The 24,282-nt window shown below is 42.0% G+C and overlaps 2 protein-coding genes across 17 annotated transcripts in view; both read right to left on the reverse strand.

The window, feature by feature from the left end:
* Positions 1-17: 17 nt before the first annotated feature.
* On the reverse strand, positions 18-11,157 carry si:ch211-199g17.2 (uncharacterized). Of its 7 annotated transcripts, none has more exons than XM_054764167.1 (13): positions 11,014-11,115; positions 7,233-7,341; positions 6,243-6,321; positions 6,090-6,161; positions 5,842-5,984; positions 4,570-4,692; positions 4,429-4,486; positions 4,114-4,362; positions 2,893-3,029; positions 2,672-2,788; positions 2,554-2,611; positions 1,560-1,622; positions 18-1,468 (listed from the first exon to the last, which is right to left on the reverse strand). In XM_054764167.1, exons 3-13 carry the CDS (start codon positions 6,265-6,267, stop codon positions 504-506), a joined length of 2,010 nt encoding a protein of 669 aa, XP_054620142.1. In that variant the 5' UTR covers positions 6,268-6,321; positions 7,233-7,341; positions 11,014-11,115; the 3' UTR covers positions 18-503. The 7 variants fall into 7 exon arrangements, with proteins under 7 accessions (XP_054620142.1, XP_054620139.1, XP_054620143.1 ...); XM_054764164.1 differs by having other exon boundaries at positions 6,243-6,338; XM_054764169.1 differs by having other exon boundaries at positions 20-1,468; positions 5,842-5,974; positions 6,243-6,338; positions 11,014-11,114.
* Positions 11,158-12,820: 1,663 nt separating this feature from the next.
* Positions 12,821-24,282, reverse strand: part of LOC129172948 (uncharacterized) — a 47,371-nt gene continuing 35,909 nt past the window's right edge. For 7 of the 10 annotated variants that reach the window (XM_054763246.1, XM_054763247.1, XM_054763245.1 and 4 more), the window contains 11 exons: positions 23,934-24,220; positions 23,801-23,858; positions 23,618-23,737; positions 23,460-23,516; positions 22,618-23,217; positions 22,459-22,548; positions 22,249-22,382; positions 22,042-22,176; positions 21,911-21,968; positions 21,759-21,830; positions 12,821-21,596 (listed from right to left, as the gene is read on the reverse strand). In XM_054763246.1, the coding sequence (XP_054619221.1) occupies positions 19,300-21,596; positions 21,759-21,830; positions 21,911-21,968; positions 22,042-22,176; positions 22,249-22,382; positions 22,459-22,548; positions 22,618-23,217; positions 23,460-23,516; positions 23,618-23,737; positions 23,801-23,858; positions 23,934-24,220 (3,908 nt within the window). In that variant the 3' untranslated portion in view covers positions 12,821-19,299. Of the gene's footprint in view, positions 21,597-21,758; positions 21,831-21,910; positions 21,969-22,041; positions 22,177-22,248; positions 22,383-22,458; positions 22,549-22,617; positions 23,218-23,459; positions 23,517-23,617; positions 23,738-23,800; positions 23,859-23,933; positions 24,249-24,282 lie in introns of all 10 variants that reach the window. The other 3 variants (XM_054763244.1, XM_054763243.1, XM_054763242.1) reach the window with 3 other exon arrangements.

Raw genomic sequence — 24,282 nt, forward strand, 5'->3', positions numbered from 1 at the left:
ACAAAAAAGCATCACAGACTTGTGATAGTTTTATACGAAATCCAACGTTAACAAAATAGAAAATATTATAATTTCTATCTCTTCACACACAAACGCACCATCAGGTAAAACATGGTGCAAAACAAACCTGAATCTTGATGCAATGCACAAAACAAAAGTGTGTGCGTGCGTGCAACTTTATGATTAGTACAATAAGCATAAACAGTGTCTTCTGCGTCAGTTATCACATTCAAAGTGATGTGAACAATTCGGTATAAACATAAATCTAATGGCCATATTTGTGCCGTCACCTGACTGCACAACAAACTTGCTGTCTGAAATGTCCAACATTACAGCATTTCTTAGGGAATTAACATTCAGTGTCCCCATATTCTCAGCATATGTGAGATAGTCCCCAAACTAAGTGAATAAAAAAACTAAAAAGTGTCCATTAAAGTAACATGACATAACACTGGTATTTTTGCATAAACAACTGCTGGATGGACTGAACAGAGCTTGTGGCTTCAGAAAGCTGGCCCTGGTGGGACGAACGCATCGGGGTGTGCCCTCCAATGGCTGGGTGGGTGTGGACAGTAGGGCGTGGGCTGCGACCAGGGCGACGCGTGATAACCCTGGTACACCTGCCCCTGGACGGCCTGGTAAGCCACAGGTTGAGTCCAGTAGGTCTGGGCCGCTGGGACGGGACCGCTTTGGAATTGCGTGTACGTCTGATATTGTTCCTGCTTGATCCCGTGAAAGTGAAGTCCGTGTCCCGGCATTGTCCCGTTGCCGTGAACGGCTGGAGGATAAGCAAAGGGAGGCGGCAACTTTTGTGCGCTCATGTGGTGCCCCGCAACACCGCTGATGCCGTGTGATGCGGGCTGTGCGGTGGGATGCGGCTGGTAGCCGAATTGGGAAGTAATAGTGGGAAGGTCTTGTCTCTCTACGTGAGCGTTGCAGCTTGGGTGTGCCGTGTGCGGTAAAGAAGAGTTGTGCCACTGCAGGGCGTACCCCTCCTGGCGCGAGTAGGCGTGACTGTACGTGGACCACTCGGCAACCGGCGCGGGACTTTGCCAAGAATTCGAGTTCCTCCCTGTGCTTTCCTGGAAATGTTGCAGTCTGTCGGGATTCACGTCGCCACCGATGTCAGACTGATGCTCAAAGTGAGTGACAGTCAAGTCGGCTGGCGTGTACCGATCGGTGTCAAAGGACTGGTTCTCGGTAAATGGTTCAGAGTCAACGTTCAAATTGGGCTCCTGCCACTCCAAATCAGGCTCCTCCTCCACCTCCAAATTAGGCTCCTCCTCCTGGGGTTCGGGCCAGGAGACCGGCGACCCAGGCGGGCTGTCCTGGCTGAAACACGTCCTCTCCAACAGCAGCGGACCTTCAGTAAGAGGCAGGCTTACCTTGAACACTGTGTTTTTCACCTCCGTCCCTCTCTTCTTCCTGTGAACCTCTCCCTTTTTGGGCGGCCTGGTGACCCTTGAACCTTGTATGGGAGGACGGGGGAGGGGAGCACACAGACACGTTGAAGAGTCGACAGCGAGACAAAAAGCGGCGAGCGACTTTGAAAGACACACCTTGGACGGCTTTATTCCACCTGCGGGCGTTTGGGTGGCTCCTCTTCCAAAGCCTTTTGATACCTGCAAAAAAAGAACAAAAAAGGCATAAAATGCTAACATTTATCAGGACCTACTGATTATTAATAACTAGCAGGAGGAGGAGCGATCCCGTTGATATGACACGTCTTCGTTGGTGGTTGTGCACGATGAGCCTGTGCGTGAGCAAACTTAGCGTTTCAATTTTGAGTCGTTCTGGTTCCTTTTATTGTGCAAGGTGGAGGCTATCATCAATAACTGGCGAGAGGAGCAACCACATTGATTATATCATACATTTTATGTTCGCTCACGTGCTCATGCATGATCAGCAAAACTTGAGCCCTTGGACGTCCGAGATTGGATGGATGGATGGATGGATGGATAGTTAGATAGATAGATATTTCTACCACAGAAGATTGTTCCGGTTATTTCTATGATGAAAGGTGGTGGATGTCATTAAAAACTGGTGAGGAGCAACTAAATTATCTGCAATCCTCGTCAATGCAATATAATCCATTTATCTTTTTCCCGCTACAATGCACAATAAAAGACAAAAAAATATTTTCTTAAATATAAAATAAAATAACAAAAAAAAATAATAACTTGTCCTGAACTTTATTATTGTGGTTACCATGTATGGGAAATGAACACCTTTTTTTGATTTAGCTGCCTTTAGCGCCTTACAAATTATTCAACTTATTTTCTTTTTTATCAAATAAAATGACAAATAAAAAACCTTGACATGAACTTTCTATTGTTTTGGCTGCCGTGTATGGCTAAATAAATACTTCTTAGAAATTATTAACATTCTTTTATTTTTTATAAAATAAAATGATAAATTAAAAATTATTAAAAAAAACTTGACCTGAACTTTCTTGAGGGAACAATGACAAAATGTGGTTCCTCGTGCATGGGCCATCATGCCGTGAACATGAACAACATGGCAGTGGAGGCGGGGTTAAGCATGCGTACTTACACCAGTTGTAACTTTTAGTAGGGAGGAGGCCAGTAAGGAACTGGGGTGCATTGATCACCTACGAACACAACATCGTCGTCAGAAGAAGAGTGGGGGTGGTTTTTAAAAAGCAATTTACCTCAATGTCTCCTCGTCCCTCCTCGCGCTCCACCTGCTCAGCCAGCGACTGCAGAAGCTGACATTTGTTATGAACATCGGGCCCCATGACCTCCACCTGCTCATGGCGGGTTTCCATCTACACACAGACCTTGTCGTTGAGCGTCACACTCCCCCCAGTCGCCCTGCTGCAGCCGGATCTCTCACACATGTACACATACACACAAAAACACACACACTGACCAGGTAGTTGAAGACATGACCCGAGCTGCTGACGTGGTCAATGAGACCCCTCTTGTTGACTCGCGTGCAGCAGCAGTGGCACAGGAAGCAGGAAGTGTAGCCGTTGTCGCTGATGCACTCGGACACCCTGTGAAGACCTGCAGCAGCCAACGTCTGACGTTTTAGACATTTTAGTTACCACGCGCGTTCTCCTCGTCTCCCATCTAGAAACTGGGTAATCTAACAAGGCATACACCGCTGCCATTGTTTGTCAGAAGAACGAAAACAATGACTCGTGCAATTCTTCAAGCAAGTCAGGCTTCAGGGCTTGGCAACTGGTGGCCCGCAAATGAAGTCAGACCGGCCCACACAGCAAGTCCAGTTCCAAAACTTTTTACAACAAATTCCTAAAAAACAGGACAGAACTATCCGATAGAGGATCTCTTGACGAGTATGTTTGCAGCCTTTTCATGTCAACAGCAGAGCGCTCCTGTCATGTAGAGGATCTTTGACTAGCCTTTTTACAACACTCATAAAAACAGCACGGAACTTCTGTTCAGTCTTTGGCTACCATTTTTGCAGTAGGTGCTTAAAAACAGCAGCACTCCTGTCCTATAGAGGATCTTCGACTAGCATTTTTGCAGCAGAGTACTAAAAACAGAAGAGCTCCTCTACTATGGAGGATCTCTGGACTACAATTTCTTGCAGTAGGTGCTTGAAAATAGCCAAGCGCTCCTGTCACATAGAAGATCTTTGACCTGTGTGTTTGCAGCAGACTCGTTCATCAAATAAGGGGTCTTTGACTAGCGTTTTTGCAGTAGATTCCTAAAAACAGAACAGTGCTCCTATTCTGTAAAGGATCGTTGACTCGCGTTTTTGCAGCAGAGTCCTAAAAACAGCAGAGCCCCCGTTCTATAGAGGATTTTGACTTGTGTTTTGGCAACAGATTCCTAAAAATATCAGCGATCCTATGAATGATTTTTGACATGCGTTTTTGCAGCAGAGTCCTAAAAACAGCAGTGTTCTTGTCCTACAAAGGATGTTTGACTAGCGTTTTTGCAGAAAAGCGCTCATGTCACATACAGGATCTTTGACTGGAAAATTTGGTAAATGTATGGCTTTAACCTAAGGAAAAAAAGGGAGTAGTAAGTATAGTAAGTAAGTAGGAAGTGAAGTAGAAAGGTTGGTAAGAGGCCAAGTATACACAAACACGGCAATGGACTGGTCATGAAAAGCACCCACCAATCAGAGGCTTCCCTCCTTTGTAGCCATTCAGGAAGTTGCGGCCACTGCCCTGAACTCGCACAAGAGGGGCTTGATGGACCACGCCCTCGGACGAGGTATCCTGTTCAGCGGCAGGGACGAGGACCTCACTGTGGGCCAGAAAGACCACCCTCTGAGACCGATCGTCGTCCTGCTCCGTCCACGCCGAGTTGGAGCGGGTGTTGGTCTGGGCGGGCCCATGCGCGAGGAGCCTGATCAGATTGATTGCTGTGGTGGGGAGGATGCTATTAAACAAAATTGGGGGTGAGGGGGACACATTGAGAGAAGACTGACCCTCGCTGTTACTGTATCCTTTGATCCTCTGGAACGCAGCATCCTCAACCTCCAGCAGCTTGGGTCAAAACACACAGTCACCATTTATACCATTTTACGCACGCACGCGCAGGCACGCACGTGTCAAACTCTTAGATTGACCTTGATGTCCCCGGGGCCGTCCTTGTCCTCCAGTGTCCTGGCTATCTCCATGAGCGGCCTGGCCAGCAGAGACATGTCACTGTCCTCCTTCACGCCAGACAGCAGGTCAGGGTACCACGCTTTCTGTCAAAACAAAGAAAACATCCCAAATTTTAGGTGCCCAAACTGGAATTTACACAAGTTTGATAGTGCTTTTAGTAGCACACAATGTTGTGTGTGTGTGTGTGTGGGGGGGGCTTTACAGTAATACAAATGAGCAGAGTTTGTGCACTCCCCTCTCCAGCACTATTTAGCACTTTATCGATTGATTGGTGCACTGTATGCACTTTTGGCATATATCAGGGGGGTCAAAAGGCCAAATAAGTGACAAATCAAAAGATGAAACTTTGCCACTTTAATGATATTCTGTAAAGACATGCTAAAAAGTTAATTTTCTTCTCATAATTAGGCCTTTATTCCCATAATATTTTGACTTTATTCTTCTTATTCTAATTTTCCAGAGTTTTGTCTCTCAAAATATTACATAACACATTTTTTTCTTTAATATTTCAACTTTGAATGACATTTTTCCTCATAATATGAGGTTACTCTCTTTTTCTCTTGTAAGAACATAAGTACCATTTCCGCTATTGTTTTTTTTCCCAACTATTTGTCAATTTTCGCGTCATAATTATGACTATGCCCATAATATTTTGACTTTATTCTTGTAACATTTTTTCTACAGCCTAATTTTTAAAAAACGACAAATTCCGACAAAAAAAAGAAGTCATTTTTCTTTAATATTTCAACTTTATGCTACTGAAGTGACATAATTTTCCCTCATAATATTACGTCATTCTCTCGGGCGGGAGGACTCCAATGTTATTAGCAACACTAGCATAGCTGTGTGATGCTAAAATGCTAACACGACCCTCACAGTTTAACAGCAACGTCACGCCAGACAAAAACAAAATGATCAAACTTACAGCTCCCACGTGTTTTTGGATTTTTTTAAAAAAAGACACAAAGCGATGGCCTTATCCTCGTGATGGGTTCATGCAGCTAGGGGTGGGTCTGAAGCAACGTCATGTCCACAAGGAAGGTACAGTAACTACAAAAGGGAGCATTTGAGCGCACGTTTCGGTGCTCATAAACAGGCTCTAGGGCAACGCACTCCTGTTATGACATCATAAAGTCACTTTTGCATCACAGGTGGCCTTTAAAAAAAACAATACTTGAGATGATGTCACAGGCTTTGGGTAGAAGCGAGGCTTTGACGGTTCCGGGACTTACGGTGTAGTTGTATCTGTGCAGGCTGCCCATGATGTGGTTGCGCATGTCGCCTTTGCTGAGTCTACATTCGCACACCTCGCAAAGGTACAGCACCTCTCGGCTGGGCGAGCCCACCTTCACGCATTCCGTGATGCTGCGCAGCCCTAAAAGGGACGCACAGTCTCAGCTCTTTTAAACCACACACACACACACACACACACACACACACAAGCGATAGAACAGTGATGGATAGAAAAGTTGGCACACACCGATGATGGGCTGCAGTCTGTTCTTGTTGTTCAAGTACAGCTTCAGAGACTCAAACAGCTCACTGGAGACTGCTGGGAAAGAAAAGAGGCAAATACTGTATGTGCACACTAGTGCTTTCTTTTTTTTTCTTTAAAGCACAGGATTTGAATTACCTTTTTGAGTTGCGCAGGGCTGCATGTCCGAGCGGCGTGAAAGCAAGAGTGAAGCGTCCCGGTCTCGTCAAGGTGCTTCCTGCTGTGCGTAAAACCCTGATAAGATACGACGGGCACAGAACAACGTGACCTCCCCCACAATGGCTGGCACTTTCAGGAGGACAAAACACTCAAAATGACAAAACGCTAAAAATGAAACGCACACAAGCTTGTACGGCCACAATATCAGCGGCACAACAAATGAGATCTGATACGTCAATGATAAGTACATCAATGATTGGCGTCGCAGCTGCGCTCACTTTATACAGCTCTAATCAATCACCCTCACGCTACGCCAAGGGTGTCCAAAGTCCAGCAGCAACAATTAATTGATCCAAAGTCGAGCTGCAACAATTAATCGATGGTTCATCAATTACCAAATTAATCGACAACTATTTTGGTAATTGATTGTTTTTTGATTTATGAATATTTACTAATATGTAAATATCCTCCCATTTCAGCCTGTCAAATGTGAATATATCAGATGAGTCCACCAAGAAAATGACCATGATTGGATTTTTGTCTACATTTATCGTTTCACTGAAGCTGTTTGACAAACATTTACATTTTTTATTATTTCATATTTTTTAAACAGATTATTCAAGCGGCAACCTGGTGTTTGTGCACTTATTTGCTCTGTCAGTTCAAATCCTTTTTCTGCATAAAAAAGCGGAAATTAAGTGGGTTTTTTTGTTTTAAAATAAGACTCATCAATTACACTATGTCCCAACTAACGAACACAATTGGTTCCAGACGACCGTTCGCAAGTCGATTTGTTCGTAAGTCCAACAAAAGGTCATTTACCAATTATATAGGTACTACATGTACGTGTATACATATATACCAGGTATATATGAGTTTGGATGCAGTAGTAATATTAAACCAGTATAATTAATGAAAAAAACAATAATAAAAATGATATAATAACACGTAATGATAAATGTTATTTACCTTTGAAGAGGAGTAGTCGAGCATACGTCGTCGTGGTAGTGGAGGAGGAGTTATTGAAAAAAAGGACAAATGGTCGTCGTCGTTAGACTCTTCTAAAAGAGGTAGTGTTCTGTGGGTGGTGTAGAATTAAGCAGGCCTATTAACTCTTCATAAACTTTAATCACACGCTCTGTCCAGGTTGTATCATAAAACTCTTAGCCTTCCTCTTTCCTCTTCCTCGTCTCCCTGTATCTGTTGGTGCCATTAGCAGTGTCACAGTGCCCTCTGCTGGTCAAGCATGTAGCAGTATAAATATGGACTTATAAGGCAAAACACATGAAAAAATAGACCAGTCGGCTTGTGTTCGTATCTCTGAGTGTTCACACGTCGGATGTTCGTTAGTAGGGGACTTAGTGTACATGAAAATATAGACCAGTCAGCTTGTGTTCGTATCTCTGAATGTTCGCAAGTCGGATGTTCGTAAGTTGTATTGTATTGTACTTTATTTATCCCACAGCAGGGAAATTCACTTGTTACAGCAGCAAGCAAGATACGCAAGTAAAGAATACATAGTGAGTACAACATGGTTCAAGTGGTGCAGGTGTTGTAGAGCCTGACAGCGGTTGGGGACCTAGTGTAATCGAAAAAATAATCGACCAATTAATTTGGTTTATTAAAATAGGTTAGTTGCAGCCCTAGTCCATTTGCAGCCCGCGGCACATTAGAAAAAATATAATTTAACAAGAAAAAAAAAAAACACACACAACAGCAGTAGCAGCAAAAATCAGAAGTAATTGTAAGAGCATAAAGTCAAAATCTGAGGAGAAACAAGTGGCACTGGAAAAAAAAGAGTAAGCTCGTAATATAAGAAAAATATTTCACTACATTATTTTAATACTTTTTAAAAAAAGTTATAATAGCATGAGAAACAAAAATTTGGTTCAAGAGTTTAAATATTAAAAGAAAAAAATGACATAAAAAATACAAAAAATAAAATGGTCATTTTTTTTCTTATTACGGGAATAAAGTCAATATATTCGGGCACGTGTCAAACTCGCGCCATGGAGGGCCGAGACGCTGCATGTTTTCTCTCCAACCGGTTTCTTCAGCAGGTGATTTAATTGATGAGCTCCTTCTCTCAAACTGAAGGAGGTGTTGATCATTCAAATCGCCTGCTTTGGTGACCGGCTGGAAAGAAAACCTGCATTGTCTCGGCTCTCCATGGCACGACTTTGACACCCCTGATTCAGGGGCACTAGAGAAGCACTTGGAGAGCGCAGACCTCCGTCAAGTGGCATGGTGTACAAAGTGTATTGTGGGGGGTTTTACAGCCTTAAAAAACATATATGATAATTGGTAGTCAAATTGGCTACTTCGCGGATTTCACTTATTGCAGGCTATTTTGGGAAACTATCCCCCGCGACAAAAGAGGGAACACTGTACACATTTTTCTTCAGTTTTAGGTAACCTTACCTTTTTTTAACCTGTAGCACTTCACCACTCACTTACCTTTGCACCATTTTAAGCTATTCACTGGACTTCAATGACTTCAATTTCTGTCAATAACTGGAAAAATTGGGGTGTTGTAAAACTTTTGACCGGCAGTTTATATGCACAAACACCGAAAATGGTCCTGTCTCCCAATGTTAAAGAATCCTATTTTTTAAAAATTCCTTTATCCAGACGGTGATTCGGATCACAACCAAAATGTAATCAGTTCTCCCATATCCCATTTCCTGAAAATTTCATCCAACTCCATTCACAACTTTAAGTTATTTTGAACACAAACAGATGAACGCCAGCAAAAGCACAACCTCCACGCTTGGTGGAGGTAACAACAAATGGAAAAAAAAGCTAATTTAACGAGAATAAAGTCAAAATATTAAGAGAAAAAAGTGGTTTTCTAACAAGAAAGGGCCGTCATTTTACAAGAATAATGTAATGAGGAAAAATATCATAGTAGCATAAATTTGAAATATTAAAGAAAGACGTTCGCTTTTTAAAGTCATAATAGTATGAAAAACAAAACAAGTTTTAATTTTTTGAAAATTAGGTTGCGGGAAAAGTCACGAGAATAAAGTCCAAATATTACAAGAAAAAAAAAATTACAAGAAGAAAAGTTGAAATAGTTGGAAAATGAAAACAGCAGAAATGGGGGAGCAGTGGAGGCTGTAATTTTACAAGAATAGAGTCAAAATATTATGGGAATAAAGTCGTATTCTAATGAGGAAAAAAGCCGTAGTTTTACATGAATAAACTCGTACTATGAGGACGTCATTTTGGGGGGAAAAGAGCAAAGACCAAAGCTGATAGAAATAATAGGCTTTCACCTATATTTCAAAGCTGAGATGCCGTTTTTCCTTAGATAGATGGATAGAGAGATAGCGAGAAAGGTCACGGATATTCAATGTTGGTTTTCGGCCTTGCCGCTCACGTGCAGTAATTTCTCCAGATTCCCTGAACCTTTTGATGATATTAAGGACTGTAGATGATGAAATCCACAAATTCCTTGCGATTGTACATTTGAGAAACATTTTTCTTAAACCGTTTAATTATTCGCTCACGCAGTTGTTCACAAAGTGGTGAACCTCGCCCCATCCTTGCTCTGTGAATGACTGAGAATTTCAAGGAAGCTCCTTTCATACCCAATCATGGCACCACCTTTTCCCAACTAGCCTGTTCACCTGTGGGATGTTCCATATAGTTGTTTGATGAGCATTCCTCAACTTTCTCATGTCTTTTATGCCACCTGTTCCAGCATTATTTGGGGAACATGTTGCAGGCATCAAACTCCAAGAGCTAGTACTTGCAAAAAATAAAGTTTACCAGTTTGAATATTAAATATTTTGTCTTTGTACTGTATTCAATTAAATATAGGGTGAAAAATAATTTCCAAGTCATTGTATTCTGTTTGTATTTACAAATCATCTCAACTTCATTGGAAGTGGGTTTTGTGTGTGTGTGTGTGTGTGTGTGTGTGTGTGTGTGTGTGTGTGTATATATATATATATATATATATATATATATAATGTATGTAAAAACTTCATAGCATGTCCTGCATAGTTTCATTTTCCAGTATGTGCGTGCTAAGCTAACAGGCTGAAACAAAGCAATTCCAGTGTAGGCCGGAGTAATAAATATGCCCTTGTTCCACGAACTAAATGGCACAAACATCCTAACACTCCTGACAGGTGACGCTACAATCACAAAAGTGTTAAATTACAGCGATGTTGGATTTTTTTTTTTTATACAGACTATCTACTGATGGACTTCAGTATGCCTGCAAGTGCTTTCATTGTCCACCAGATGGCGCCGCCATCCCAAAGCACAACTGACTGAATCCCCAAAAGACCCGAAACAGATCCCGGTGTCCAAAAACTCGTTCAAATATGTGTTTTATTGCCAGGCTTTTAGTGTCGCGTAAATTCTGTGGAACATTCCAAGCATTCGGCTTCTAAAGTTCCACCAAAAAGTGGAATGGAAGTGTGGAAACATTATTCAAAACTGTGGTGTATCACAGCTGACCTGTTGCTATGTGACCAAAAAAAAAAACAGAATCTTTCAAATGTCCATCCGTTGGTTTCTAAACAAATCGAGTAATTCAGATCATCTTCGCCAAATTTAGGAATCTACTTAGTTGTGAGTCAAACGTTTGCCTGCATGCAACAGAAAGGGGGGAAGTTTGCTAGCTTGTTTGAAACATCAAACTACGTTTCATCTTCATCATGTCGCGAGACGACGTTTATTCTTTTTTTAATCAAACCGAAACAACCAGAAAGCGAGCCTTTAAGTTGTTACTTACTTTATTTATCCCGCGTCCCGTCAGCGAGAAGGGGATAAAAGGTTTGAAATCTTTGCTTTTCGTCGGGAAATCGAAACCCACATGGACAACAAAGTTTGGCAACTCGCATCTACTTCATACACTTCCGCCTTTCAAGAAGGCGCATGCGCACAAGATACCATCCGTAAAGCACATTTTCGACTTGTTTACTTTTTATAAAAACTAATCACCCCACCCGTTTTCACTGGGAAACTGTCGTATTGTGTCCTCCTGTACTTCAAACTTATTTTAAAAACCTGGTCGAGCAGCACAGCTTCCGGTTCGCTCGGAAACACTCGGGCAACACCGGAGTGGTAATGTCCGTAACGGCTCGTAAAGTTAGGCCTTCAAAATACAAGAGGCACGCCAGTAAAATAACAGTCGAAACAATCGGGTCTTTACAACATGCGTCGGAGGGGTGCGAGGTAATAATTATTAAAGTTGTAATCCTTTGCAATCCACCAAGAAAAAAAATAATTAAATTGTGCATCTATTGGAAGTCTGTATACTTAAAAAATAAATGCAATTTATGATGGGTATTTCATCATTTGGAGTGCAACTGGTGTAAAAGTGCTTAATAACGAGGTCACACTCTTTTATCAGCTACTGCCAAGTTTTTCAATGCACTTATTAAGAAGCATATCCTGCATAAGCACAAGAACATTAGCTCACGAGTTGATATGATGATAAAATAAATGAAACATTCGATATTGATTTTTAGTCTTAATAATACTGGTGTCTATGACTCCACATTATTTACATACGTTGACTTCCTATATATATGAAGGAGCACTCTAAGGTCTAAGTGTAGCCCGTCCTGTTTCGCACCTGCCCGCAGCCGGGATCGAACTCATAACTTCGTAATGGGAGGCGAGGGCGCTGACCACGCGACTAAAAGTCCGGATTGTCGGCCGCTTGTTCAGAGCAGCTTTTGAGGCAGAGGGAGTGAGTTTTACCAACGCCTACAGTCTCACAGGCTGGCATCCGTTACATAAGGTCATTCCTCCCCACAGCCATAAGACTTTATGACACACAACTGTTAATAGTCTTTTCCTGTTGTGAAATATGTGTGTCTGTGTGCAATATGTGGGTTCTTTTTATCGATTATGTCTCTAATGTTATTGTTTTCCAGCTGCACAGCAGAAGACAGGAAGGCAGCCCAACGGGCCGTCACCACGGTCCAGAGGATTTCTGGCTGCTCCTGATGTGTGTCAAGCTTGTCTTCTTCCTGGATGAGAAGATGATGTTGTTGTAATAAAGAAGAGAACAAAGAACTTTCTTCAAAAAGCTTTGTCCCAAAAGTTTGTGGTCCTACGTCAGGAAATGTTTTGCTTGTTTGCTCGCTTCTTCAACAAATCCTGCAGAGCCTCTCAGCTTCGCACGGAGCTCATGACTCATGTGGGTTAACCGATGTGATGCTAAATAGAATGTAAACTGAATTAACACACACACACACACACACAGAAATAATTACAGGTTAGGCCAGGGGTGTCCAAAGAGTTTATTGGCTCACAGCACGTTCAAAAAATATAATTTAACAAGAAAACATGAAAAAAGAAAAAAACAGCAAAAATGAAAAAAAAAAATCTGTAGTAATTGTACAAGAAGAAAATATTATGAAAAATTGTAATTTTACAAGAATAACGCAATATTAGGAGGAAAATTAACATATTTGGAGCATGAAGTTGAAATAATTAAGAGACATTTTTTAAAAGTCAGAGACATTTTTTAAAAGTCATAATTTTATGAGAATAAAGTTGTAATTTTTAGAAAATGAGGTGGCAGAAAAATTCGAACGCTGTGGGAATATAGTCTATAGAATATAGAATTATGAGAAGAAAATTTATAGAATATAGAAATTTATAGAATAGTCTATAGAATATAGAATTATAAGAAAATTTACAAGAAGAAAGTTGAAATAGAAAATTTTAATAAAACAGCAGAAGCAGCTGTAATTTTAATAAATAACAATATAAATTATATTATAGTTCATATATAAAATGCATTTATATTCTCATCCATCCATCTTCTATCCCGCTTCTGCACTCGGAGGGCGCAGACCTCCGCCAAGCGCCATAGTTTCCCCCCCCCATTGTGATTCACACCAAACTAATCATACATTTTTTTGGATCAGTCTTTGATATTTTCTAGAACTTGTTGGAAACTTGTCCTATATTTTTTTTCCAAGGGCTCCGACCATTTTTTGTGGAGTTATATGCACAAATGCAGAAAATGGTCCTATCTTCCAATGTTAAAGAATGCTTTAAAAAATTGCTGGATCCAGACGGTAATCTGGATCACCCCCAAAATTTGATCAGTTCTTCCATATCCCATTTTTGACAATTCCTGAAAGTTTCATCCAAATCCATTCAGAACTTTTCAAGTTATTTTGAACCCAGACAGATAAACGCCAGCAAAAACTTATAGAAAATAGGTAAATAGAATATAAATGAATATAAAATATATAAAATAAATACAGCCAAAATAGAGAACAAAAAAGTCATAGCACAGTTTAGTAGCACAGATAAAACATGTATATATATATTTTTTAATTGTGTTATTATGAGAAACAAAGAAAACAAAATAAAGCTGTAATTTTTGGAAAATTAGGTTGGTTAAAGTTTTAATATGAATATATTGCATAACATCTGTGTTTGAATATATGAAGAAAGCCACAGTATTACGAGAGGAAAATTTACAGAGATTATTTAAGAACAAAGTTTAAATATTTGGAAGACTTAAAACGCAGCAACAATTGGAAAAAGAGCAAAGATCAAAGCAGATACTAATAACATGCTCTATCACCTACAGTCATCCCTCGCAATATCGGATTCAATTATCGCTCCCTCACTATATTGCAGTTTTTCAGAAATGACTAAATGATGGCTGTTTGGTAACTTAACACTGCATGATGTCATGTCATCAAGTCAGCCATGGCATGACAAACATGATAGACTAAAAAAAAAAACGACCATCTCTTCCCGTTCCGTGTGGAAGTGGTAAGTATTGGGCTTCTTAAGTTTAGAAGAAATAAATTTGAGGCTAACTGGTTAGCTCGGCTGTCTCGAGCTGTAAACAGTGCAATACCAACGATTTCATTCTCTATCCCATACAGAGTAAAATTCAGGCTAGTATTGGCGATACTGATCTGATACTGATACTTTGTGCAAGTTCACGTAATGTGTCAGGTCAATTTTAAAAAGTTGTGTATTTCATATCATAGTATAGAGAATACAAGAGAGTAAATTCATGTATTAAGTAAATAATTTATTGAATTAAATAAATGAGTAATTGATTTAAGTTATTTAAAACCCTGAAATACAGTCAAACCTATCTTAGCGGCCACCTTTATATAACGGCCACCTGCCTATAGCGGCCACTGAACAATCCCCCGCAGCAAATTTACATGTTATAGACCCTGTGTATAGCAGTCACCTGTCTAATGCGGCCAGCGGCCACCCATTTTGTCTCCCTTGGTCAATATCTGACCGCATATAGCGGCCAAATTACCAACTCAAGGAGAAGCTTCATGCACCAAAAAGTTTTGTTTTTCAATCAATGAAGCCGTCGTGTGTAGACTTTAATTACTGAGTCCTAGCTCAGTCACAATCATTCACAAGATCCACACAAACTGTCAGTTGTTCCACATAAAAAAGCCGTCTTCTTTGGAGCTTGTTGCAGACAGTGACACCGTGTATTTCCTGGTGTGCACTGGTCAATACTGTAATTCCGCTTGTTGTGGGGAAGGAAAGACTCACGTCGCCGATGCACTTTAATGGCTTTATTAACAGCGGAGAACACTGCAGGACTTTACATCCACGCCAACATAAACACACTTCCCAACTCTCTTGAAACTCACAGCTAGCACTGAGCCTAGCTCTCCTGCTCGGGACGCCCACCGTCACTTCCTGATGAACTAAAGCTGTAATGACACTCTGCCGTATAAAAAGTAAAATATTAAAAACAAGCGTAAGACATTACTAGCACAGTTTTGTTCTGTGGGTCGTGGATAATAATCCTATTAGGGCTGTACAACTTTTATCCGCAGTCCCACAGTGCCCTCTACTGGTCAACATTAGAAAATCCCCCCCCCCTTTTTTTTCCTCTACTGGTCATCATTCAAACTGGACGCCAACCTGTCTATAGAGGCCACTTTTGCAGACTCTCTCTCATGGCCGCTATAGACAAGTTTGACTGTATATTGAGGTAGCGGTGTGATTTCCAATAATAATATACAGGCGTATCTTATAAAATATGTGAAAATGTTTTTTAAACAATAACAAATGAAAAAAAGTCCACAGCGTTGGTAACATGCATGAATACCTGAGCGGTCTGCCAATTACTTCCTTACAAACATGGCTTTGGAGTTACCGTGAGAGCGCAACCGTTTTCGCTCTAGCCTAAGTGCTACCTCTCTTAAAACGGTCCTAGCGCCCTACCTGTTAAACTTCGGTAGATGGAAGACTGAAGAACACATGGCTACAAAAACCCAATCATAGGTTTGACTGGACACATTCCAAAACAGAGAGGGAGGTGAGGGATGCAAATGATGGAACGTCACACTGACGGGTATTGTAGCATGAACTAATTATGAACTCCAGCTTCAGTGAGATGAGGTCGAGGTGACCCCTTGCATTACATAAACGTAGCTTGCATAACATCTGTGTTTGCCAAAAACACCTCCGTCTGCTTGCATAACATGCGAGCTCGCCAATAAATTTAATTCCCAAAAAAGGAAAGGCTGTCCAGATGGGAGGAGCTCTTGTAGAAGCAGCTACCCCGCCATCATTTCACAATCCGGCAGTTGTAAACAAAAATTTCAGTCTGGATGAGAAGCAGAGGCAACAGTGGGGCGGTCAAGACCAAGCACTTACCCATCTGGGGATTGTACTGTACTGAAATGCTTGTCAAATTATTTTCTTTTTCCATGTACTGTCATGGCCGCACGGTGGTCTAGTGGTTAGCATGTTGGCCAACACAGGAACAGCCTGGAGATCGGGAAGACCTGGGTTCGAGTCTCCCTTTCTGTGTGGAGTTTGCATGTTCTCCCCGTGTGCGCGTGGGTTTTCTCCGGGTACTCCGGCTTCCTCCCACATTCCAAAAACATGCATGTTAGGTTAATTGGAGACTCTAAATTGTCCATAGGTATGAATGTGAGTGTGAATGGTTGTTTGTCTATATGTGCCCTGCCATTGGCTGGACACCAGTCCAGGGTGTACCACGCCTGTCGCCCGAAGTCAGCTGGGATAGGCTCCAGCATGCCCCCGCGACCCTAATGAGGACAAAGCAGTATAGAAAGTGGATGGATGTACTGTCATACGGTGGTGTGAAAAAGTGGTTTGCCCCCTTCCTGATTTCTTTATTTTTGCATGTTTGTCACTCTTAAATGTTTCAGATCAAACAAATTTAAATAATCAATAACACAACTGAACAACAATTTTTAAGAGAGAGAGAGAAAAAAAAACAACCTACATGGCCCTGTGTAAAAAGTGATTGCCCCCATCGTTAAAACCTAATTTAACACTAGAACTACCATGGCCCCTACAATGGCCCCTTCTTGGTAGTTCTAGTGTTGTGGTTTATCACACCTGAGTTCAATTTCTCTGGCCACATCCAGGCCTGATTACTGCCACACCTGTTCTCAATGAAGAAATTACTTAAATAGGACCTGCCTGACAAAGTGAAGTAGACCAACAGATCCTCAAAAGCTAGACATCATACCGAGATCTAAAGCAATTCAGGAACAAATGAGAAAGGAAGTAATTGAAATCTTATCAGTCTCTAAAATGTTATAAAACCATTTGTAAAGCTTTGGGACTCCAGCGAACCACAGTGAGAGCCATTATCCACAAATGGTGAAAACATGCAAGAGTGATGAACCTTCCCAGGAGTGACCGGCCAACCAAAATGACCTCAAGAGCGCAGCGACGACTCATCCAAGAGGTCACAAAAGACCCCACAACAACATCCAAAGAACTGCAGGCCTCACTTGCCTCAGTGAAGGTCAGTGTTCATGACTCCACCATAAGAAAGACACTGGACAAAAACAGTCTGCATGGCAGAGTTCCAAGACCAAAACCACTGCTGAACAAAAACAACATTCAGGCTTGTCTCAATTTTGCCAGAAATCATCCTGATGATCCCCAAGTCCTTTGGGACGAGAACTTTTGGAAGTTGTGTGTCCCATTATATCTGGTGTAAAAGTTACGCTACCTTTCAGGAAAAGAACATCATAGCAACAGTAAAATATGGTGGTGGTATTGTGATGGTCTGGGGCTGTTTTGCTGCTTCAAGACCTGGAAGACTTGCTGTGATAAATGGAAGCATGAAATCTGATGTCCACCAAAAAATCCTGAAGGAGAATGTTCGGCCATCTGTTGCAAGCTGAAAGCAACTTGGGTTCTGCAGCAGGACAATGATCCAAAACACACCAGCAAGTCCACCTCTGAATGGCTGAAGACTTGGCCTAGTCCAAGTCCTGACCTGAATCCTATCGAGATGCTGTGGCATGACCTTAAAAAGGCGCTTCATGCTGGAAAAGCCTCCAATGTGGCTGAATGACAACAATTCTGCAAAGATGAGTGGGCCAAAATTCCTCCCCAGCGCTGTAAGAGACTCATTGCAAGTTATCACAAACGCTTGATTGCAGTTGTTGCTGCTAAGGGGGGGCCCAACCACTTATTAGCTTTAGGTAACAATCACTTTCACACATGGCCATGGATTTTTTTCAACCTTAACAAAAGTTCATTTAAAAACTGCATTTTGTGTTCAGTTGTGTTGTCATTGACTATTATTTGCATTAGTTTGATGATCTGAAAAAATGTAATTATGATATGAATGAGGTAGTTGAAAGGTTTAATAACTACTTTGTAAATATTGGCCCAAAACTGAGGGATCCCAAAATACTGGTCAGCGGAGGAACAGAATGAAACTCTAGACCGGAATCCCAATTCCATGTTCCTCACTGATATGACAAACAAGGAAACCATTGAAATTGTCAATAAATGTAAGCCAAAAGCTGAAATTATGCATACAGTAAACAACCTGCTACCCGAAAATGTCATAATTCTTCCCAACAAGAGAGGAGAAATATGACCTTCGGGAAAGTCTCAACTTTAAAACACTTATATGCAACAATGTTAAAAACCTATGTGGAATCAAATTATGGAAGGGACTGAGTAAGGAACTCAATGCACTAAAATGAGCCATTTCTAGAAACAATCCAAGCAGTTGATGTGTGTAAAGTACAAGTAAGAGTCCTGAACCACTGTGGACATCCAGCACTACACTGTCTAAGCACTACCACACTCATTACCAACTCTTCATTCTTTTGTGAATACATCTACAGTACATCTGTACTCACTCAAATATGTTCTGTCAGCTATTAACCCTTTCATGAGTTATTTTATGTATATATTATATCTTATATAAATTATTTTATGGTGACAAGAATCTCCTATTTTAAGACATTACCTTATCGTTTTCCTGTGTATATTGAACTAGCAGAGAGTACATTTGGAATACAGAAAGGGAACAAATGTATTGCAATTGATGTGAAAAGGATGGGGGGGTAGGTTAAAATAAGCTCTGCTTCTTCTTACTCCTTTTTGAACATGTGGAACTGTGAAATGCAGTACAGAGGCAGTTCGGCAGGGTCTCCTTCAACTCAGTCTCCCGGGGTCCAATCAGTGATGACGGGAGGCATGAGGTCCTGGCCAACTCACATTCCTGCTCCCAGGAACTTTCAAGCCATGCCTTTTTTGACAGGTCTTTGGGGATGGAACTAAAGAGCTTCTGTGCCACCCTTTTATAGGGGTGGCGAGACTCGAGTCTGCTTGGGGGTGCTGCCTTAGTTGTACAGGATGTGCCAGTCTTGTTTCTGGGCTTTCCTAGCTAGCATTAGGTTGCAGACTGTTGTCAAGAGGGTCATTTTAACTAAAAGAAAGTCAAAACCCACTAAGACTCTAGAAAGTGTCATTTATTTTCCACATACTTAAAAAAAAAAAGTCTGCCCATGTAAACAATATATTCACAGGGACTCTGTAAAACTGTAAAATACGAAAGAACAGTTTTTACACTTTAATGTGCAACATAAAAAAAGGCATCTCCAAAAGCAGCAGATACTTGGACATGAAGACTGGCTGCATGTTAAAAATTAGAGTTACTGAAGTCTTTTTCCAGACTTGTACATAGTCAGCAGACCAGCAAAAGAGTGTTGATGTCAATATATAAACTTTAGAAACCATTGGGACAAGAGATGAAGAGACTTCAGTCCTTTTTAGAGGACTGTGCCATTGTCAAAAAGTTATACTGTGATGAACCCAAGTTGCCGTGCACGTTCATGTCTCTCAGCACCAGGGAATAGTTGGAGTACACTGCAGGAACAGCACAGAAGTAGGTGGCGCCATTGGTGACGTTTTGAGTGGTCTGCACTGGCCTTGCCCATGTAGAGTACTGCTGCTGCTGCTGCATCCACTGCTGTATTTGTAGGTTCATCCACCTTGTTGCCAGCGGGTCGTTTAAGTGGCTGCCTTGGACCGCATATAGTCCCCTTGAGCCTTCATTTCCATTGACGCTCACATATGACGCATTATAATTAGGCACAGGGTAACCTGTGGATACATTGTTATTATCAGGCACAGGGTAACCTGTAGGTGCAATGTAAGCATTTGTGGTACAACTGAAATCAAAACCACCTAGGTCTGGCAGCTGAGTCTTAGTAGGACCTGCTGTAGCTCCAATGAGCTGATGGTTTGACTCAGCACCCATACCGTTCGCCCAAACTATGCTTTGATGCAGAAAACCTCCTGTGCCGTCTGTGCTGCCTTGAGGCTGCGGTAACTGAGCAAGATTTTGGTTGGTTTTCACAGAAGCATTACCCAGCAGGTTTTTGTTCTCAAAATCTCCAAGCAAAGCAAGGTCACCGGGGTTGTCTGTGCCAGTTGACGTAGGACCTGCTGCCACAGCAATGAGCTGATGGTTTGACTCAGTACCCATATCGTTTGCCCAAACTGTGCTTTGATGCAGAAAACCTTCTGTGCCACCTTTGCTGCCTTGAGGCTGTGGTAACTGAGCAAGATTTTGGTTGGGTTTTACATCATCCAGCAGGTTTTTGTGCTGAAAACCTCCCAGCAAGGCGGAGTCATTGGGGTTGTCCGTGCCCGTTGACTTGTCTTCCGTCAAAATAAACAAAGGGTTTTCTGGTATGAAGGTATGCACCTGCGGAGAGCCGTTGTTGCCAGACACAGGTGTTGGGGACAGGTCACTTTCAATCTTACAACTCATCGAGTCCAATCCCCTTCTATCTTCAGCACTGGAGGAGACAGACTGCACAGACTTTGAGCACCATGTCTTTGTTGGAGCAACAGAAAGTTTGGCAGGGACGGCAGCAATTTGTTTCTTTGAATCAGTTTTTGTGCCCAAGTTTAGGATTTCTACCATAGAGACCTCTTGGTCACTAGGAGTACGATCATCCGAAGGATTAACAATGGAGTTGCGTGTGCATTTGGATTGCTGAGGATCATCAATTCTGTTCGTATTGGAATAAATTCTAATGAGTTCACCTAGAGACTTAAGAGTTTTTCTCTTCTTGGTAGGAAGGTATTCATCTTGGCGAATCGTTGAACCGACAGTTATGGGAGGGTCTGAGCTAGACTGTTTCTCAACGAGGGGAGTGACTCTGCATGCTGAGGCAGTCAATTCACTTTTCATTTGTACTCTTGGAGGTGTCTTGGAAAAGAGAACAGTATTTGCAGGAGATTTGCACTCCAAGAGTGCCAGTTCATCTTTATCTCGAGAACTAGACGGCATCTTGGGCACGGGACCAGTAGTTGCAGGCGATCTGTAATCTAAGAGCATTTCATCTTTCACTTGAGCATGAGGCTGTGTTTTCAAGAGATTGCCAGGATCTCCATTAACTGCTGGTTCTGTGAGTACCAGTTCACTTTTCAGTTGAGCCTGAGGCAGTGTCTTGGAGATGCTTACATGTGATCTGCACTCTATGAGTACCCGTTCCTCTTTAACTTGTTGAGAACCAGGCGGTGTCTTTGAGATAGGTGCATACGTTGAAGGGGGTCCAGATTGCTGCAGCCTCAGTTCATCTTTCACGTGACAAATTGGTGGCTTTTTCCCCGAACGACCGGTAGACACACCTGAGCTGCACTCTGATAACAGGTCATCTTTCACTTGAAAACTAAGCGGCGTCTTGGAGATAGCACCAACAGTTACAGGACATGTGGACTCTAAGGGTACCAGATCTTCTGTCACTTGAAAGCTAGGTGGCGTCTTGGATATGAGACCAGGAGATCCAAATTTATCCTGCATTTTAAAAGTAAGGGGTGGCTTGGAAATAAAACGAGAGGGTCCCAGTGATGTGGGCTCTGAGGACATCAGTTCCTCTTGTACTTGACAGACAGGTGTTGTCTTGGAGATAGGACTTGAAATGGAGCTTCTGTGGTTGTCTTGTAGACTGAGGGACATGCTAGCTTCAGAGAATGAAGGCTCAACAGAGTCAACGCCATTCACATACAAATGTCCAATCTGTTCTTTTGATTTCTGGCCTGCTTCTACAAGAGAAAGTGGAGAATAAACAAAATAGAAGTGTCATTTTGCTTGCATGATAAGATTCCTGCTCTTTAAAACTTATAATTGCTTAAACCATTACGCCCTCCATTGTCTTTAACATGCACAAGAATGAGGAAAAACCTAAAAAAAATGACAAGACTCACGCTTTTGTTGCAATGTGATGACGGGCTGACAGACGAAACTCTGCTTCTGTCCGTTTTGCAGCACGTCAAGAGCTTTGACCATAGAAATGAACAGTTGATACGGTGTTTGCTCACAGGCAGTAAACTCAGTCCTAAGTGACCTATGCTGTTACCTTCATTGAACGGTGCTGTACAAACATAGTTATACACGTCTGGAACGAGAAAACACACCTTTGAAGGAGAAAAGGAAGGAATTAGAACCAGGTGTATGTAGCATGCATTAGTCATGGCACCTCAAAGCTACCTGTGCATCCATCCCCTTAGCACGCTCTTGCAGGGAGACCGCTCCAGCAACGGCCTCTAAGAGTTCCATTTTCATCTCTGGTTGCAGATTAATGTCACCCCAAAATCTATCCATATACTGTGGATATGCTCTTAGCTGTAAGAAAAATATTAATTGAATCCATAGAGAGCAACTCAGTCCACACTTGCAGACTTTGCAACCCCTTACCATGTAGTTCACCTGGTGGTCTGGGCCAACCACATGCTGGCAAATGTCCCTGACCATGAGTTTCTGACTACAGCTGTTGCACAAGTAGAGTGAATCGCCAGACCCACCACGACACTCGTACACTGACGCCAGACCTGATCGGAGCATGCTATCATTAACATCACTGATTCCCCGCAAGGGCTCATGAGAGGGATGCTCCTTCCTACCTACCTACGATTGGCGGGCTGTACAATCCTTCCTTCACCAGCGGGCTGTACAGTCCCTTCACCCACAAGAACGTTCGCAAATTACTTGATTTGCCTGCGACGACAAGGTAATTAATCAGGCACTATGTTCTCAAAGTTTGATTAGGGTAAAAACAGAACCTACCTGAAAGAGGGTGCACTTGAGAGGCACTGCGACCCTGGTTACATTCAGGGTCTATCGGTGCTATAGGCAGACTGGACCATCTTTCAGCATTTTGGCAGCTTCCAACTGGATTACACGGTTTTGTTGTCACTGAAGGAGGATGTGGGTCCAGTCGCATCAACAATGATGGTGACTTTCCATTATAGACTTCCAGATTCTGTTCTCTGGTCACTGAAGCAGGAGGCTGATCCAGTGCCAGCAACAATGATGGTGACTGCTCATTAGCGGCTTCCAGATTCTGCTGCTCTGTGGCAACTGAAGCATGATGTGGATCTGGTCCCAGCAACACTGATGGTGACTGCCCATTAGAGCCTTCCAGTTTCCACTGTTCTCTGGTCACTGAAGCAGGAGATCGATCTGGTCCCATCAATACAGATGTTGACTGGTCATTAGACCCTTCCGGAGTCGCCTTGGTATTCTTAAAACCGCAATTGACAATTTCCTGCTGCTGTTTGGGCTCAGATGTGTCCATTTCCACTATCGATTCAGTTTCTCCAGTAGGTTCCGGGTCAGCGAGTGGAACAGCAACACTGGTGTGTTCAGCTTCTATGTCTAATGCTGCTTAGAGAAGATGACATTTCAGTGGATTATGATGCAACTCAATTAATTATACACCGACGCTCCAGAAACTCATTATGAAGAGAATTCGGTGACTGAAGTCAGTGAGTTAGTTTCACGACCAGTGAAGAGATCTTGAAATATCCTCAAAACCAACAGGCCAGCGAAAAATCTTAAGCATTTTTCCAATGATATGGAGTAGAGGAAGGAAGGAGCCTATCAAACCAACTGTGTTTAGTACTTACCAGCAAGTTGGGAAGTGTCAGCCTCTGTAATGGCCTCAAACTTGTCCTGTAGAGTGTCTAAACAAAAGTGCCCATCTTAATATGGCAGTAAATACAGTTGGGTATCAACTACCAATCTATAAGAGTACATGCGTGACTCCTTTCATATAAACAGTTACCATATTCTGGGCTTGAAACATCCTGTGAGGGGCTAGTCAAAACCCGTTGTCTTAAAGCCAGTGAAGTGCCATTACCGGAGGATGATGGCACTCCAAAGACAGTCTCTAATCTGTGTAAAGCTGGAGAGAAAGACCAATGCTTAGTTTGGAGTCTTGCAAGAACTTTTATTTAATTTCTTTTACCTTTGGCTTCCGGAAGATCAGACAGCTCATTGTACTGTTCGTTTGTCACGTCTATTGTCTAACCAAATGAGCAGAAGCACATCCTTTAGAAGATCTTAACGGCCAAACTATGAGTTAAAAAGCACAAACTCACCTGGATGGACCGAAGACCTAAACATTTCTCTGCCATAGACATGAAGGTTACAAACTTCTCCAGGTTGATGTCCGCCAGCTGCTCATCATTCACCTCTGGGAACCTTGATTTCTTGTTTGGAAAATTAAAACACTGAACATTGTTCTGATAGCACTTCGACTTGAATATGGCATACTTCTGAGGATGTACACACCACATAGTTATACTGGTGAACGTTTTCCAGTGTGTGACTAGACCGTTCCAATCGGATGTGGCACAAAGTGCAGTAGGACTGCTTCCTTTCATTACTGTTAACCACAATTATATAGCTTAAGCCTAAAATTAAAACAGAAATTAATTAACTACATAG

The sequence above is a fragment of the Dunckerocampus dactyliophorus genome, chromosome 20 (genome assembly GCF_027744805.1).
Source record: "Dunckerocampus dactyliophorus isolate RoL2022-P2 chromosome 20, RoL_Ddac_1.1, whole genome shotgun sequence".
NCBI lineage: Eukaryota > Metazoa > Chordata > Actinopteri > Syngnathiformes > Syngnathidae > Dunckerocampus > Dunckerocampus dactyliophorus.

Bases quoted from the DNA above. Each gene is read 5' to 3' on its own strand.
- si:ch211-199g17.2 (XM_054764166.1), bottom strand. From the start codon at position 6,267: ATGCAGCCCTGCGCAACTCAAAAAG. The intron at 3,030-4,113 runs GTGGGTGCTTTT...TGGCTGCTGCAG, and splicing joins AGGAGGGAAGCCTCTGATTG to GTCTTCACAGGGTGTCCGAG. The intron at 2,612-2,671 runs GTAAATTGCTTT...TTGTGTTCGTAG, and splicing joins AGGGACGAGGAGACATTGAG to GTGATCAATGCACCCCAGTT.